Here is a 16,420-nt window from a genome sequence, read left to right as displayed (position 1 = left end):
ACATTCATAGGAAGGTGATTATAAAAGCCGGCCAGCATCCCTAACTGAGTGTGCTGGATGTTAATGTGATAGAGAAGAAGACGAACACAGAGGATTGAGTCATCTCTGATTAGGTGCACACCTGCAGAACATCCTCAGTTGCTTTGGCCCAAGTGTCACCTAACAGTTTCACCATCGACATTATTGAGGAGCTTTGTCACATTGAAGGCATATAGCTCCGAGCCCACTGAGGATAGTGGAACAGCTCCTGCCTCTTGTAGACTGCCATTGCGACTGGGATGCTGGAGAGATGCTTGAAGAGGCTGCACCTTCTGAAATCTGATGCCGGGACGCCCTCCTCCAGTTAGTAGCTCATCTCAGCAAGGACACATGCTCCTGAGGAATCACCATCCTTCAAATGATCAGGACAGTGTGAGCCTGATGTGTAACTATTCACTCTCATATATTGAAGTGCGTGGTTGAAATGAGAGGAATGGCAATGCTGGTGTTCATGTTGGCCCATGATGGAGGGCAAGAGGGTACCCACTGAAACTCATCATCCTCCTCATGGAATCTGGAGGCTATGAGGGCACCACGTGCATACCTTCCTCATCTGGCCTATGCTATGGCCTCTTCACCTGCAGCATTGGCTTCCTCGAACTCAACGTACTAATCTCCTTCGATGTCCTCTTCGTTGGAAGAGACGTGCAGCTCCTCCATGTCAGCATCTGGCAAGTCCTCCCCCCTTTGCAGTGCCAGGTTGTACAGCACACAGCAAGCCATGATGATCCGTGAGACCCTCGGGGGAGTTTACTGGAGTGCTCCGCCAGATCTGTCCAGGCATCAGAATCGCATCTTTGGATCCTTATGGTGTGCTCCACCAATGTTCGGATAGTGGCCTGAGCTTTGTTTTACCTTCCCTTTGCAGGATTCTGAGGCCGCTGCATCAGCCATGTCCTTTGCAGGTACCCTTTGTCACTGAGGAGCCAGCCCTGGATCCTGTGTGCTCCCTCAAATATGTCTGGGATCTGCAATGTACTCAAGGTGTATGAGCCATGGATGCTTCCTGGGTATTTGGCGCAAACCTGCATGATAAGTTTCTTACAGTTGCAGAGCAGCTGTTCATTGAGCGAGTGGTAGCCTTTCCTGTTCATGTTTCAGAGTCCCTGTTGTCAGGGAGGTTTTATAGCCACATGTGTGCAGTCGATGACACCCTGCACCTGTAAGGATCTGGAAATCTCAGCATAGCCCAGTGCTCTAGTGTTCTGGCTTGCTTAATCTCTGTAGAAGCTGACGTAATTGTGGGCCTTGGCAAAAAGGGCACCTGTGACCTCATAGAGGTTCCCAGTGGAGCCCTGGAAGGATCCATTCACATAGAAGTTTGAGTATGGCCGTTACTTTTAGGGCCATTGGCAATGGATGCCCTCCCAGTCCCCATGGCGCCAATTCCAGGAGAATGTGGCAAATATGAGTCACCAGATCCCTGGATCTGTGGAGGTGTCGGTGACACTGTCTCTCGCTCATCTGGAGGATAAGACATGTGAGTTCTGTATACCCTCGGTTCTGTGCATGGTGTCTCTGTGAGCCTCATCCTCTGCTGCTCCTTGGCCTTGAAGGTTTTGCTCCATCGTCTGGTGAGCTGGGCGTCTCCATCACAATCTTCTCCTCCTCTCCTGCCTGTATGTGATTATGCAGCAGCAATAAATCCAGGCTCCATCTTCCTGATGGTCTCCCCTCTGCAGCTTCAATGAGAATCAGACAAGAGTCAGCATTAGTCTCCAAAGGTCCTATTTCTGCCGATGACTCATCAGTGACTGTGGGTTCAAGAGCTTTGTTCCAGTGTCGGCAACTATTCACCCCCGAAATGCTGGCCGGTGCGGGAGAAGTTTCAAGGTGCTCCTCCCCAACCCCCCTCTTTACGTGACCAACTGCAATGAGATTTCTTTGGCCGGGTGCTTGGATGTGCTGCTTTCAGCCCAGGCGCACGTTCACTGTACTCTCATACTAAATCTTTGGAATAAACATGATGGAAAATGAGAATATTTGAGGGGGCCCTGTGTTTCTCTTCTATGAAGCTTCTTAAGCTTGTCCTGTTGCCCAATGGCTCTGGAGTTCGCTATCACTCTGAGGTATTTCCACGTTGTGAACAAGGGGTAATACGAGAAGATCAATTAGTGCCACTTTGAGGAATTAGTCTCGCATGAATGTACATCATTGCTTCACTTTCCTGATGCCCTGCATTGTCATTAAAAGACTCCTAACATGTCTCAGCTGTGCATCTCTTCCCATTTGGGAATGCACAGTTCAGTTGGGTGCCCCTTTAATCGGCCCCCCAGTGCATGCACCTGTCCTCCAATCCATCCTCCAAGCCCTCACCAGCAGAGTTACTCCTCATTTTAAATTTGTGCTGCGCTATCGCTGCAGGTTGGAAGATGGTGCTGAGCTCTCACTGCCAGACCACCATGTGTGTGTATGGAAACTCCATCCATTGTACTGGAGGAGCTTAATGTTCAGGTTTCCCTCCTTCACAGGCCTCTCAATCCTCCCCCTGTATTCCTTAACCCCATCGTGATTGTGCTGGATATGTTAGTTAGCCCCTAAACATTTTGAGGGGGATGTGCTTATGCCCCACATGGACCTCACCCCTCCCCATCTTGAGGCAACTTGCACTGTTAAACATATATCACCCCCACACCTTTAGGGTGCCGCCAAAATGCGTTTTCCCATCCGTAGACTGTAGATGCCTCCCCTGACTGAGTGTGCCATTTGCACCCCATTTTGATGCCAAAAACCCCAGGGTCTGAGGCACATGATGTTACGGCAATGCGCTGCACATAACATGCTGGGCATGACTGAGACTGGACTGACAAACCCTTCCCCTCCCTGGACTGGGACAAAGACAGTCTTTGCAAGCTCAACAATGTAAACTGAGGCGTTTCTTCATTCAGCGATCCTCCCATTCTGACCCTAAGTAACTTATGTCATTCTGTAACATACTCTCTCCCCATTCTGGTGCCAAGGACGATAACCCCGTCCTCCCAGTCATTTGTCTGAGTGGAACCTTCCCACTCTGACCACTAAGCCCTTGCCCTGCAGCCCCTTCCCCTATCTCAGGCCGGTTTCCCCCCGCTTCCCCAGTGGGGCCCTAACCCAGCAGCCCATCAAAAGCCAGCCCCGCTTTACCACTGGTCGGGGAGGTAGAGATTTGCCAGTGAAAACCCCTTGAAAGCGATGTGGTGCTGCCTGCCAAGCCTGCTGCTGATTACCGTGAGCGACGCGCGATGCAAGGTAAGCAAACAAACCTCGACGTCGCGGGCAAAGTGCAGGACGCCAGGTGCACTCGCTGTATACACTGTGAAGCACGTCATTCTAATCGCGCGCTGACGTGCTCAGATGATCCAGCGTGGTGGGGAGGGGGGGGGCGCGATTCTGGTGAACAGTCCTTATAATGAGATGCAAATTTATTGAACGCGGCTTTCCACTGAATGCTGCAGCGCACCGTGGCAAACACGTTTCCCACGATGTGAAAGCGATTTCTGGCCTTCTCACCATATTTTCTGCCCCCTCTCTCCATGATGCCTGCCACGGGAGGGAGCAGAAAATCCCGGCCAGAATAGTGTAAAAGAAGTTTTCTTAAAAAAAGAGTTTATTTAAAAGCAAAATATACATTTTACAGCCATTTAGTAAGTGTGTCTTCGCACTTTTCCATCCGAAATGTCACATTTGGTCTAATATACCAGCAAAAAAAAACTTATGAAACATTTCATTTAACATCAGTACATTCAACATCTGTAGCAAATCTTTAAGGGCACAGTTTCCTGTATGTATTCCACTCATTTATCGTACATTTTATTTTATTATTACAAGGACATGGAATTAAATAAATCCACTGTCTGTATGGCATTTGTTGGAATATTGTAGGAGTGTTGCCCAAGCCCGTACGAAGAACAAATCTTATTTTTTAAAATCCTATAATAATTCTGTACAAATCTACACAATTCAGTAGTAGCAACAAGCATTCAATTATTAAAAACAACATACAAAGGGTAAAACGGAGCATTGATGCTAGGGCATTAAGGTTACTGGCTCAAATCCCAATCCTAACCTCACATGGCATTCAACCATGGCTCTTGCTGGTGACAAGCTTTGATGGTTCTTAGTTGGTCACAAGGTGGAGACCATTCCTGCTCTTGTGGTACAGCACCTCACCTGTGAGAGGGGAAAAAGACTGACATGGGCGTGCAAACTGCCCTGCCAAATGTAGATCTTAGACAGATATAAAGCAGCATCGACAGCAGCCATGGGATAGTCTGCAGCTCAGGATATCCCACGCTTCCAACAGGGAGGGTGGGTGAGGTTGATGTACAGGTGGGAAGACATTAAAAATAACATTGAAAATGTATTGAAAACAAATAAATAAGATTTCACAACCGCTTAAAGGCTTTGCGCAGAGTGGGTCCAACACGCAAGACGTTTATCTCCATCAATGGAATATTAGAACACAATTGTGGTTCCTCCTCTATCTCCCGCTCCCCTTTCACAACCTCTGGCCAATATCAACAATATACTCACTTGATTTTCCATAATGCTTTTTCAATCAGTTTTGTTTACATTTGAAAGTTTACTGCAGCTTTTCCCAGGCCTGTATAACATTTGCCTATGTATTCTATTTTGGACTGATTAACTATTTCACAATATACATACAGAAAGTAAACCAGAGCTCCTCATTAGGTTTTCTTATTGTTGAAATCCATTTTCCGGAATAAATAATCAGTTGTCAATAAGTTGATAGCTATTGAGATATTTCAGTATTACTGTGAACATCCAATCTAACCAGTTAAAGAAAGTAAGCAGTGATGATTTCAGGACTGAAGCTGGAATATGTTCATGTCAATCTCAGGCATGCAAAAGAGGTAGCGTTGCTGAGATAAGTGTCACTATGTTCCTATCCAAAGGCCAGAAATATTAACTATCTGCTAAAGTGCACTAAAGTATTACTATCTATGCATTGAGGTTAAACTGTGCAAACAAAACCACTTCAATTTACTCTGTTACGTAAAACTTAAAACTTGTTCATCTTACCAGTATTTCTTCATATGAAGCCTAATGGCTGAAGTCGTTCAGTTCTTAACTGCAGATTTCTGCACAGTGGAGAACTCAATAATATTTCAAAAAAGATAATCTGTGCTCTGAACATCTATTTTACCATAAAATGTTCCACCCAGTTGAATCTTGATAATATTTCATGCCCAATTCTGGTAAGAAAGCCATCTTATTCCAAAATACTCCTAATATATTTTCAGCTTAAAAAACGAGTAAAGGCATCAGCATAAATTTCTAATAGTTAAAGCCATTTCAGTCCCCCGCCTGAAAAGGCAGCGGCAGTGAGGATGGTTCCCTCACTAATGCTTTGATGCCTGCAACTGTGGCCTTTTTTTTTAAACAAGCATTTTTGTATTGCACTAGTTGCCTTCATAGCACCAGGGAAGAGGAAATGCAGTACCATTCCACCTGTGCACCAAAACTGCAGCATCCACTTTTATCTTGTTGCATTTTTCCCCCTCTACTGAGCAGCATTGGAGATTAAGTCAAATTAAGGCAGCATTAACAATAGCTGAGTCAGAAAAATAAATCTGGCTACATCAGGGTCAAAAGAATCCAAATTTAGATTGAATCAAATGATCTTCTTTATGTGATTTAGTTCAGTGGGGGCAATTTGGATTCAGTGTGTATTGGATGTGTCTAAATAGAACTACAGAAGTCCTCCACAGCTGAGCTCAGGTGACTACAGTGTACAGTGGTTTCTCAATGCAAGTTCAGGTCAGAATCACTGCAGGGCAGTTCAGTGTGTATGATTCAATGATCATGTAAAAAATACAAAATTTGTACTCCAAACCCATGTTGTTTGCTAAACATTCTATACTTTGTAAACATCAATGCATTCTGTGTTCATCTGAGCTGTAGGTATAGGATCAGTTCGGGTAGATGAGGTGCATTTCCTCAAGACTTTGATTCTCAAAAACTTGATAACTATTAAAAAGTGAATCCCATTACAACACATCAACTAAGCATATCTGTGCTCATATATGTATAACCACCTTGGTAACTCAAATGCTATGTCTTGCAATATCAGAAATGCATTTAAAGATCATGCTTGCGATATGATTATGTATGATCAGAGCAATTCTTTCCCCTATAAGTACGCTTTCTGTTGCCTTTCATTGAGTAGACAGCATTGATACACGTCCACTACACTTGAGAATGAAACTTCAAAGCAGATTTTACTTTATCTTATGTATTGCTAAAGTGACAGGAAATAAGTCAAGCCAGCACAGCTTTATCATTCCTGGGATATCACAGGCTGCAAAACCCAGCTAAAGCCCTTTGAATTAATTCCAGAGAGGCTCTTAAACTGATGGTGCAGAATCGAAGCTAGCTTGCTAACCCTCTCTACAAACGTCACCTGAAACACACCATAAAGATCTAGCAAAATCGCTCATGAAAACTCAACTTGATGTGGCACATTAAAAAGGAAATTGACAAATCTGCTACTACTGAGCATTTTCCTTATTCAGTGCTAAGATCACAACAGAATGGATGCTGAATAAAATGATAATTTCTAGGCTCACTTACCAGCTATTTATAAATTATCCATGAAATTACAAGGATTCAGGATGAGTAGTGTAGATAGACGTGCCTTGGGTATAAAATACCAGTTTATTTTTCTCCTAGACCCAACTATGTAACATCAAGCTATTTTTCAAGATTTTAAGTGAAAAAAGAAATCATTCTCCTTGGATTTAAAACAAAAGTTCTGTAGCAGTATGGTGATCAAACAGGGGCTACAGTGTCCAAGAAGGGATTGACTGATACTAAGGTTGGTGTTTTACTAAGGGATAGACTGGCTTCAGCTACATATCCAGACTCATATAAATAATTTTTAAAAAAACTATCACCAATTCTCGTTCACTGGATCATGCGAAGTTCAGTCTAGCCTTACTGATTTAAAATAAAATATCGACTTAGCAATGAATCTAATATAAACATATGAATATGAACAACACCCAATACCAATCATACAGTATCTGTATTGGTAGTGCTCAATATTTGGTATCAGTCAGCCCCAACGTCTGGAGAAGTATATACCTATTTCACTAGTACCATATCCTTAGAAATCTGAAGGTGAAACAACCAGTAGCCTGCAGCGTGCAAAGTCAGCAAGATGCAGCAAGAATATACATATTACACAATGTTGTAGTTGCACTGGAAGCTGGAAGGCATGGAGTGTAACAACTGGGAGTTCTCCTGCAATTTGGTCCAGAAGTCAGCTGTTCCCTCATTTAACAGCCTGTTGTTATTTCAGTGCATTGCTGTAAATTCGCTAGGACCCTTTGTCTTTGGCCACAATGTGAGCCATCCAGTTCACTTTCGTTGTCCAGCTTTCACGAAGGGCCTCATCGAACTTTTGTCGAAACTGCTTCAGGGCTTCGTCGTCGCTTTTTCCTAAAGCCAAAGAGTCCTGGGGCCAAAAGGAGGAGATTTGTTAAAAATACGGGGCTGCATCCTTTTTGATGATGCATCACACTACATCTTGCAAGTGATCAGGAAATTTGTTTAAAATTACATCGATACAACATCCAACTTTGGATTCCTGAAATTATGTGTATTTTAAAGCAGAAAAATAGATCATCTCTAAGCTTCAATCTGCACCACTTCCTCTCATGTGTGTTTCAGTCATAACATGCAAAGTGCTTTTCTCCCCATTTTCTTTCCCTCTTTTCCTAGTGGTTGAGATTGAAGCCGAGTTACAGTTCTGGATCTTGTCTGGAAAGTCATGTCAGCACCAATACAGAGTGCCAGTGAGCTAATTGATCATAACCACAGCTAAGTTCATCCATTTCTTCACCTTCACACATACCAGTGTTGGGTGTCAGGATGGGGTGAGGGGTAGAGCGGTGAGCAGAGGTGGGGGTGAGTGTTCAAGGCTTAGGGGAAGTAACAGCAATGAGGATTGAGCACCCAGGCCATTATTTCCTCTTCCACAGCCTTGGGTTACTGAAGCCACCCATATTTTTTAAAATGAGTTTTGGGACCCTGACATTGGGCCAATATAGGAGTCCCCGGCCCAGCCATGTTGATAGTGTGCCTGCCAGCACAAAATTCCATGCTTATCGTCCTATTAAGCTCACGAGGCTGGAGACCCAATCAGAGGCCTGCAGCTCTGGACGGTTGGCAGTCCCACCAGGAGAGGTACAGCAGGAAGACGAGCACGCGGATGCCTCAACATGGCAGCATCCTCAGTTGCAGACTTCCCTGGAGTCAGCTAAGGAGACCTGAAGCCAGTAGGGCCATTGGAGTGGAAGGGAAGCCTCTCTGCAGGATGGGTTTCAGGTGCGGCTGTGACCTTTCATCCCTGCGGCCAGGTCATTGGGGCATGAAGCCTCTGGCTCTGATGATCCCATGGCAGGAGCACCAGTGAGTTTTCAGGCTCCGCACTCAGTGGAGGACCACATCAATGGTGGGTAACTACCACCGCCACCACAAAATAGCACCTCAGTAGGGTACTAATTGCCCAAATTGGCTGCCCACCTCCATGGAGCAGGATCTGACCCCACTCCCAGCCTGCCCAAAGAAATTTCCCTGGAGACAGGAATGCATTGGGTAGCCATCCTGAGCTGGTTCCTCTTCATTTTTCTGTTCCCACCCCCTCCAACACCTCCAACCCCAGCTCCACAGGATCAGGAAAATTCAGCCCATAGTGTGTCCACTGCTGCCTGGTAGGTTAGTTTATTTGTAAGGCCTTATTAAAAGGTAGAACATCACAAACACAATCTGTATAGTGGGATTGGTGAAAAAACAACTAATGATAATGGAATTATGGTTAGTGGTGCCTGAAGGCTACCATTAGAGTATTAATCCCCTTCTTTTATATAAATATGCTTATTATTTAGTTTTTCTTCAGCCAAAAAAATTGTGAAGAAATACAGCAATTGAAACAAAACTTTCCTCTGTGCAAGAACTTTCTACAAAAACAGTGGTTATATTCAGGAGGCATACACTTCAGTCTTTGAGAGTATTAAATGGCACCAATACTGCAATCTTCAATGAACACAAAGGAACTGTTCCTTTGAATCACCCATAATAAAATGTGATTTCACACAATCCGAAAGGATAACATTTTGACCCTAGTGGCATAGTTGTGCCAGGGGATAGATGGAATTTACTGATCCCCCCCAACATATTGAGTTGTCACTCTCAGCTGGACCATCTTGGATCTTTAGTGGGGGAAACGGCCTTCCCATTGGCAAAATAAGGAAAGCAATGACACGCAAATTGCCAATTCATCCGATTCTGGCACTGGTGATGGTAGGCACTTGAATGCCACTTGGCATGTGCTTTAGAATTGGCAGTCATATCTAATGTTCTTTAGGGAAGGAAATCTGCTGCCCTTACCTGCTTTGGCCTGCATGTGACTCCAGTTCCACAGCAATGCGGTTGACTCTTAAGTGCCCTCCGAAATGGCCTAGTAAGCCACTCAATTCAAGGACAATTAGTGATTGGCAACAAATGCTGGTCTTGCCAGTGATACCCACATCCCATCAAAGAATAAAAAATATTCCAGTCGATCAGATGGGATGTAGGAAGGAGGAAGAGACTGGAGGAAAAATAAAGTGCTGGGACATATTTACTGCTGCTGGATAAGGCAAAGAGGAAAAAGATATCTTACTGCAGTATTATCCTTGCATTGGATACTGGGAGACCCACAGAAATGAGTCTGGGCAGGTGGAATCAGTTGATCCAATTTCCTGTCCTTGTTGTGGGGAAATGTTTAATCTTTGCTTCCTGTGTTGTTCCACAGAATAAGCAATATTGGGTGCAAATCTGCATTTTTCCAGCTCATGGGAATGCTCTCATTGCTTACCAAGCTGGCTCAAAAGACATCACTTTATGAAAGGTCATCGACCTGAAACTTTCACTCTGTTTCTTTCTCCACACATGCTGCCAGGCTTGCTCAGCCTTTCTGTTTATATATCAGATTTTTTTGCACCTCCAGTATTTTGCTTTTGCCTCACTTTATAACGTGTTTTTGAAGTAATTCTAATTGAATAAAGGAAGTATTAGAAATAAGGTTTCACCTTAAGGTACTGGATGTCTTTGATAGAGCCTAACTCAGGTAGTCCTGCTGTCAACATTAGCGCAAACAGAGTAATGAACAGGTTTCCATTCTTGCGCAGAATCAAATAAGCTTCTTCACAACATTGCCGGAACCTATCAAAAATAGATAACACAGTACAAAATGCACAACTTTCTGGATGTCATGAGGAGATAAAAGGACAGTTATACATCAATATAAATTACTAGATACTTTTTGTTCTACCTAACTCTGGGTAGTTAATTCACCTGTTTGCCAGGTATCACTTTGTTGTGTGTCAAATAAATGAATCAGCTTTCCTATAACAGTAATTGTCAGGCTCGAGTTGACTCCTTATAATATTGACATAACCCTTAAGGATGATGAAATTTAAAAGGAGGAAAATTTTAGATTTAAGATTACTTTTGCATTTCATTTCAAAATGCTGACTATAAATGTTGGCATTTAAAGCAAAAAGTGCTACAAAATGCAAAATAAATTTTTTTAATTAAATTTATGAAACATTATTACATTATGAGGGGGAATGTGTTACTGGTTAAGTGGACCAACAAAAGTAATTAACCCAAGGGGCTATTAAAATAAACACTAACAATAGAAAATTTTCTTCCACCTGATCACTCCAAAACAAAAACCAAACACCTCTCAGAAATGAAAGCTAATTATGAGTATTAAAATTCTCTGAGTTTATGATTATCAACACTACATATGAAAATGTTTACTCCACTATTGTCAAATAAAGCTTACCCTATACATGTTGTCCACTTCCTAAAAGAGAATAGGAGGACAAGTCACCTTTTCCGGGATTAGGCCAATTTTATCTTTGTGCTGGACATAGGGAGGCCCACAAAAATGAGTCTGGGCAGGCGAATCAGTTGTTCTAATTTCCCTTGTTGTTCCGCACAATAGCAATATTAGGAATTCTATATGAGCAAAGGTAGGCTCAAATCTGCATGTTTCCAGCTCATGGCAATGTTTCCAATGCTTACCAAGCGAGCTCACTAAGGATTTTAAGCATATTTTACTGAACAGGTAAAGGCACAAGTAAGTTTTAGTCCTCACTCATAAGGCACAAATATTTTATACAGTTACCCACTGAACATTGATTATCATATTAAACTTATTTTAAACCTAAGAATAAACTCAAAGTTTACTAATTAAATAACTTGAAACTCCAATTGCTGAGAATACTTTTCTTTCTAGGAAATTATAGGAGATTATGACATTAAACAGCTTAGACCACATGAGCAGTAACAGTGCAACTGTCACACCACACAAGCCACTTCTGATCTGTCAAACATATGTGCACATATTAGGAGTTTCTGTATTTGCATATTTGTTTATAACTATTGTATAATTGCTTAGTTACACAAAGAGGAATGTCAGTTATACATAACGGACAAAAGACAGGGAAAGGGGAAAAGAGAGAGTGCTGAATGAGTATAAGTAGGAAGAGGAAGCCAATGCATATCAGTTGTGACTGGTCTGAGAAAGGACATAGCAGGTTGGGATGGCAATATAAATCTAACAAGTATCCCAGAACAAAATGCTGTATTCCTCTTTGAGAATATGTTCTGATAGAACGATGATAAAACACTTATGACATGACTATTTAATTACCTGTTAAACTTCTCAGTGTTTCCTGTTTTTCCTTGTTGAATGACGTGAATGAAGTCATAGGTAAGAATAAAAGGCACACGCTCTCTTTTAATCCCAAACTTAGACTTGAAATTGCCAAGAATATGTCCAAAGTCAATGTGAAAGAGCTTGAAACAGAAAAAAAAGGTAGCAGGATTATTCCCTTAGAAAATCTCTCTCCAATCTTTGAAACTAAAATAATGGCAAAAATTAAATTATGAAAGAACTGGTATTTTATTAGCAGAGTTTCCAAATATTTCAATCTTCAATGCATTCACAGTCTAATAGATTGACAGGTCTTTTCCCTATTTGTATACAGTTTTGACTTGAAGTAGTTCTGCCAAGTGACTTGTTGCTGTGGAAACATCCATACACATTGTGGCAAAAATAAATACAATTGTAAATTAAGTTGTGTTCATGACTTTAGTTCACTGATCCTGGACCTTAACCCATGTTGAGAGGACCACAAAGGCCAGCACTGCAACACGTCTGAGCTAGCCTATTGCCAGAACCAAAAAAGTCAACACAGCTACTGACAGCCATTTATAATAGAACTGCTACCTCCATAGGCGATTCTTGACTCCTTTCTCAGTAGTAACATCACCTTATTTATCTAATAATACTTTCTGAAACTGGGTCCCCGTCGGGGACATCATTATAATATAAAGGGGCAATTAGACGAGAGGTTGTTATTAAGGCTCAATGCTTTAAACGCTGCAACAACAAACATTAAATTTAATGATGGAGCATTATTAGTATTGGGATTTTGAACATTTGCATAATGGGCTTTTATAGATCTGCATAATTCTCAGATTGCACTTCACATGCAGATTTCACCGAAGTACTGCTCAGTGTCAGAAAAGCAGCACTTATTTTGAACCCATCCTAGGTTCCATAAACTGTCTTATTGATTTTCCTTAACACTTTGGTTAAATTAACAAAATTATTAGGGAGGGGGTGCTGGTTAGCTCAGTTGGCTAGACTACTAGCATGTGGTTCAGAATAATGGCAACAGCGTGGGGTTTGATTCCTGTTCTGGCTAGGTGGACCTGGGGCTTGCCTCCTCCCCCTGCCCCATAACAAAATCATGGCATTAGCCATGGTTCAGCAACCCTTGAATAAACAAGGGTGCTACCTGAAGATGAAGAATATTAGGGATACTCAGTCAGGTTGAAACAAAGATTTTCTTCCTGCCATTCTCATAGTCAATAAGACAGCTGCAAACCTTTGACCATTCAAATGATGATATTAGACCAATACAGATTTAAAGGGATATCCATTCCATCCTACCATTCCTGATAAACAGGAATGACAGGCCCCAGATTTAAATCTTAGCTTAGTTATGTAAAGCATATCTAACTTCCTGTTGAAAAGTTACCTGAAATGAGGAATGAATCCTACACAGCAAAAATTTGTTGTGAAGTCACACCATCACATTCCCATTCCTATTTGGAGTTACTTCTTTACATTATTAGATCATACCTGACCAGATTCTCGGACCATGATGTTGTCGCTGTGTCTGTCGCCAATCCCCAGCACATAGGTTGCTACACAGTAGCCAGCACATGACAGAGTAAACTCCTCAATTGCTTGCTCAAGAGTTTCCCTGTAATCAAACAGAAGATGAATAAAATCACTGAACAATTTGTTTACTGGAGCAATTGCAGCTGCATTGATAAAAATTAATGTACAGCAGTTTATACATTTCAGATTCAGAATGAGATATTTAAATAGGGCTTATAAAAGCTTTCATGTGAAATCTATAGAATTACTAGGATACAGTAATAAATTGTAAATGATTGCAAAGATTACTACTTCATATAACTTGTACATATAGCTTCATATAACTTGTCAGACACCAAACAGAAGAAAGGAGAGAAATTGTAAGGAGGGGGAAGAGAGAGTACAGATTTACAGAGTTAAAGGCTTTTCCAGAACCAAAAGAGTAAAGCAAAGTGATTTTCGGAGAGTTTTTAAGAGGACAGAGGAGTAGTGATTGAAGGATTGGTCTCTATTGGTGGAATGGGGGAATACAAGAACTAATCTAAAAGCAGCGTTGGAAGGAGGAAGTAAAGATTAATTGTAACTGGTATGTTGCAGGACTAGAAATCTGGAGGTTGTAAATTCAAATCCCATCACGGAAAGCTGTGATACAGGATTCAATGAATCTGGTGATTTACAGGCTGTTCCTGTGAAAGTTGCTGAATTGTTGCAATAAACCCAACTAGTTCCCTGACGTCCTGCCACCCCTCCCTGATCTGTCCTATGTGACTCCAGTCGCAGACTATGCTACTGAATATTAGGGCTGGATTTTCAACTCCCGCAGTGGCCTGGATAGGAAGTGGGTGGGAGCTAAAAAGTCCCATAAGCCAGCATGCCAGATCCTTCACTCCACCCCACCTCCAAGCCTTTTTTATTGGGGGGCAAGATGGGGTGAGTGCAGGGGAGGGGTGGAAGAAGGTTTGGGAGCTGTAAGGTAACTCACCTGTACATAGCAGATAACTGACATGTCTCATTAAGAGCCCTTAAGTCCAATTAAAGGAGGCCAACTGGGATTTTCCAGGCAGCCCCAGGTTCTTGCAGGCGGCGGATGCCAGTTTAGGTGGCCTCCTGGCAGCAGGCTGGGGGCTGGTGCTCCAGGCAGGTCCAGAGGCCCTCCCTGCCTGCCTGGGTGCGGGCATAGCCACTGGCTGCCCTGTTGCAGGGTTCCCCCATACACCCTCATCTCAAAGTTTTAAATACTGCCTTGCTGTCACCCAGATCCCAAGAACGAACATATAAAGTACTACAAGAAATCCCTAGGCATAGATGCTTTATACCTGGAGATGAATATATATAGAATCTATATAGTGCTCACAGTCATGATGAGAGAGTCAAATATCTATGGGACCTCACTTCCTGATGGCTGTCAGCACTGTCAAACTTTCAAGTCAACATGCTACCTATTTGCCTAATCGTTCATCTTACAGCAACAAATGGCAAAACAATAAAATCAATTTGGAATATACTTGACTACCTACATGAAAATAACCAAACCAACATAGTTTGCAGAGGGCAAGCTCCTACCTGGCCAACTGCCTTGGCCTTTTTTAAGGAATTAGAATAAGGCAAGTCCATGGAGGGATTTGACATTAATTGAGAAACTGCACTGTCAAGAACAATCTTAACATTAAAGATCTACAGACATCTAACAGGTCGTTATGACAACGACCATGTTTTTGTTTCCAATATTTAGTTTGACTTTTACAAAGGAAGACATGCATCTGTGGAAACTACCATTGCAAGTTACAATTCACCATGTAAAGAGTGAAGAGGCTTGTCACAGAGTCTGTTCTAAATTCTTCCAATGGTTGCAGTGATTTTTCTCAGATGTACAGAAGGGAATCTTTAGAACTCTGGCCAGATTTCCAAGCCATCCCAAACTTTAGATCATCCAAAAAGTTTTTTACAGCAGCTACCACAGGACAAGAGCTCATATTGTCTATCCTTATGTAAAGGGCCCAGTGTCAACCATATTTTTCTGCTTTGCATGCATTTACTATACAGACAATAGTGGTCGATCCAGATGCACTTTTGCTTCCAATAAAAAGTGCAGTAACAGAACAATCCTGCCATTATTTATTTAATGATACACAGTTTGGAACCACATTTAGTAAAAAAAAACATTTTTCTGGACTCCATGAACCACAGGAAGTTAAACTTTTGCACAGCAGCTAAGTTCAATGCTCTGCTGTGTTAGCAAATATGGAGATGTGACCCCATCACCCCACCCCCGTACCCTTCCAGAGGTGAAGCATGCCACAGTAGGGAGTTCTCTTCGCACAAAGACCACAGACTCTGAGGCAGGGCTTCCTCCCAAGTGAGGGGCCGGATTGTCACCCCTTGCCAGTTGATGCTTCTTGGGAGTGCTAAATGGCTGCAGGGCAGCTGCCAACCCCACTGATTCTTCGGTGGTGGGGCAGGAAACCCCGTCATCAATAAACTTGTGCCTCACATCTGTGTCAGGTCGTATCCTAGTAAAGAATTGGTACGGAGATGAGGAGGAATTTCTTCACTTGGGGGATTGTTGCTCTTATGAATTCTCTTCCACAGAGAGCAATGAAGACTGTCATTACATGTATTTGAGGCTGAATTGGACAGGTTTTTGATTGACAAAAGGAGTCAATGGTTATGAGGGATAAGCAGGAAAGTTGAGTTAGGGCCACAATCAGATCAGCCATGATCTTATTGAATGGTGGAGCAGGCTCGATGGTCCTATTTCTTATGATCTTATGATACTTTCCATCAGGGTGTGGGGAAAGAAGGGAATAAATTGGCATAAAAAGAGAGCTACAAACAATGCATCTTCATAAAATTTTGTCTATATGTTTTTTAGACATACATACGAAGGTCAAGTGGAAAGAGCAAAAACTTACGCAGAATTCTTTTCCTTAAGCCAGTTCAGCAAAGCATCTTTGTTGAAGGCGGCAGTAGCAGCGACATTACTGTTAGTTAGCTGGATATTGGCTATAGTTTCTGCAGCAGAGACCACCTGAATGACACCAGATTTATCTCCTGTTGCAAGGCACCCATAAGGCACAATTCTGAAAAACAGTTAAAAGCAAAATTTTACATCAATACTAAGGAGGAAGCAATGGTAATTTAGGATGTAAA

The 16,420-nt window shown here is 42.3% G+C and overlaps 1 protein-coding gene across 2 annotated transcripts in view; it reads right to left on the bottom strand.

The window, feature by feature from the left end:
- Positions 1-3,613: 3,613 nt before the first annotated feature.
- Positions 3,614-16,420, bottom strand: part of pik3cb (phosphatidylinositol-4,5-bisphosphate 3-kinase, catalytic subunit beta) — a 200,074-nt gene continuing 187,267 nt past the window's right edge. For both annotated transcript variants that reach the window (XM_078563678.1, XM_078563679.1), the window contains exons 19-23: positions 16,183-16,350; positions 13,250-13,373; positions 11,750-11,895; positions 10,116-10,248; positions 3,614-7,498 (exon numbers count right to left, since the gene is read on the bottom strand). In XM_078563678.1, coding sequence (XP_078419804.1) covers positions 7,361-7,498; positions 10,116-10,248; positions 11,750-11,895; positions 13,250-13,373; positions 16,183-16,350 — 709 coding nt within the window. In that variant the 3' untranslated portion in view covers positions 3,614-7,360. The remainder of the gene's footprint in view (positions 7,499-10,115; positions 10,249-11,749; positions 11,896-13,249; positions 13,374-16,182; positions 16,351-16,420) is intronic.

This window comes from Cetorhinus maximus, chromosome 19 (genome assembly GCF_964194155.1).
Source record: "Cetorhinus maximus chromosome 19, sCetMax3.hap1.1, whole genome shotgun sequence".
Taxonomy (NCBI): domain Eukaryota; kingdom Metazoa; phylum Chordata; class Chondrichthyes; order Lamniformes; family Cetorhinidae; genus Cetorhinus; species Cetorhinus maximus.
Note: the sequence above shows the minus strand (reverse complement) of the source record. Positions and strands in the feature narration are given on the sequence as shown.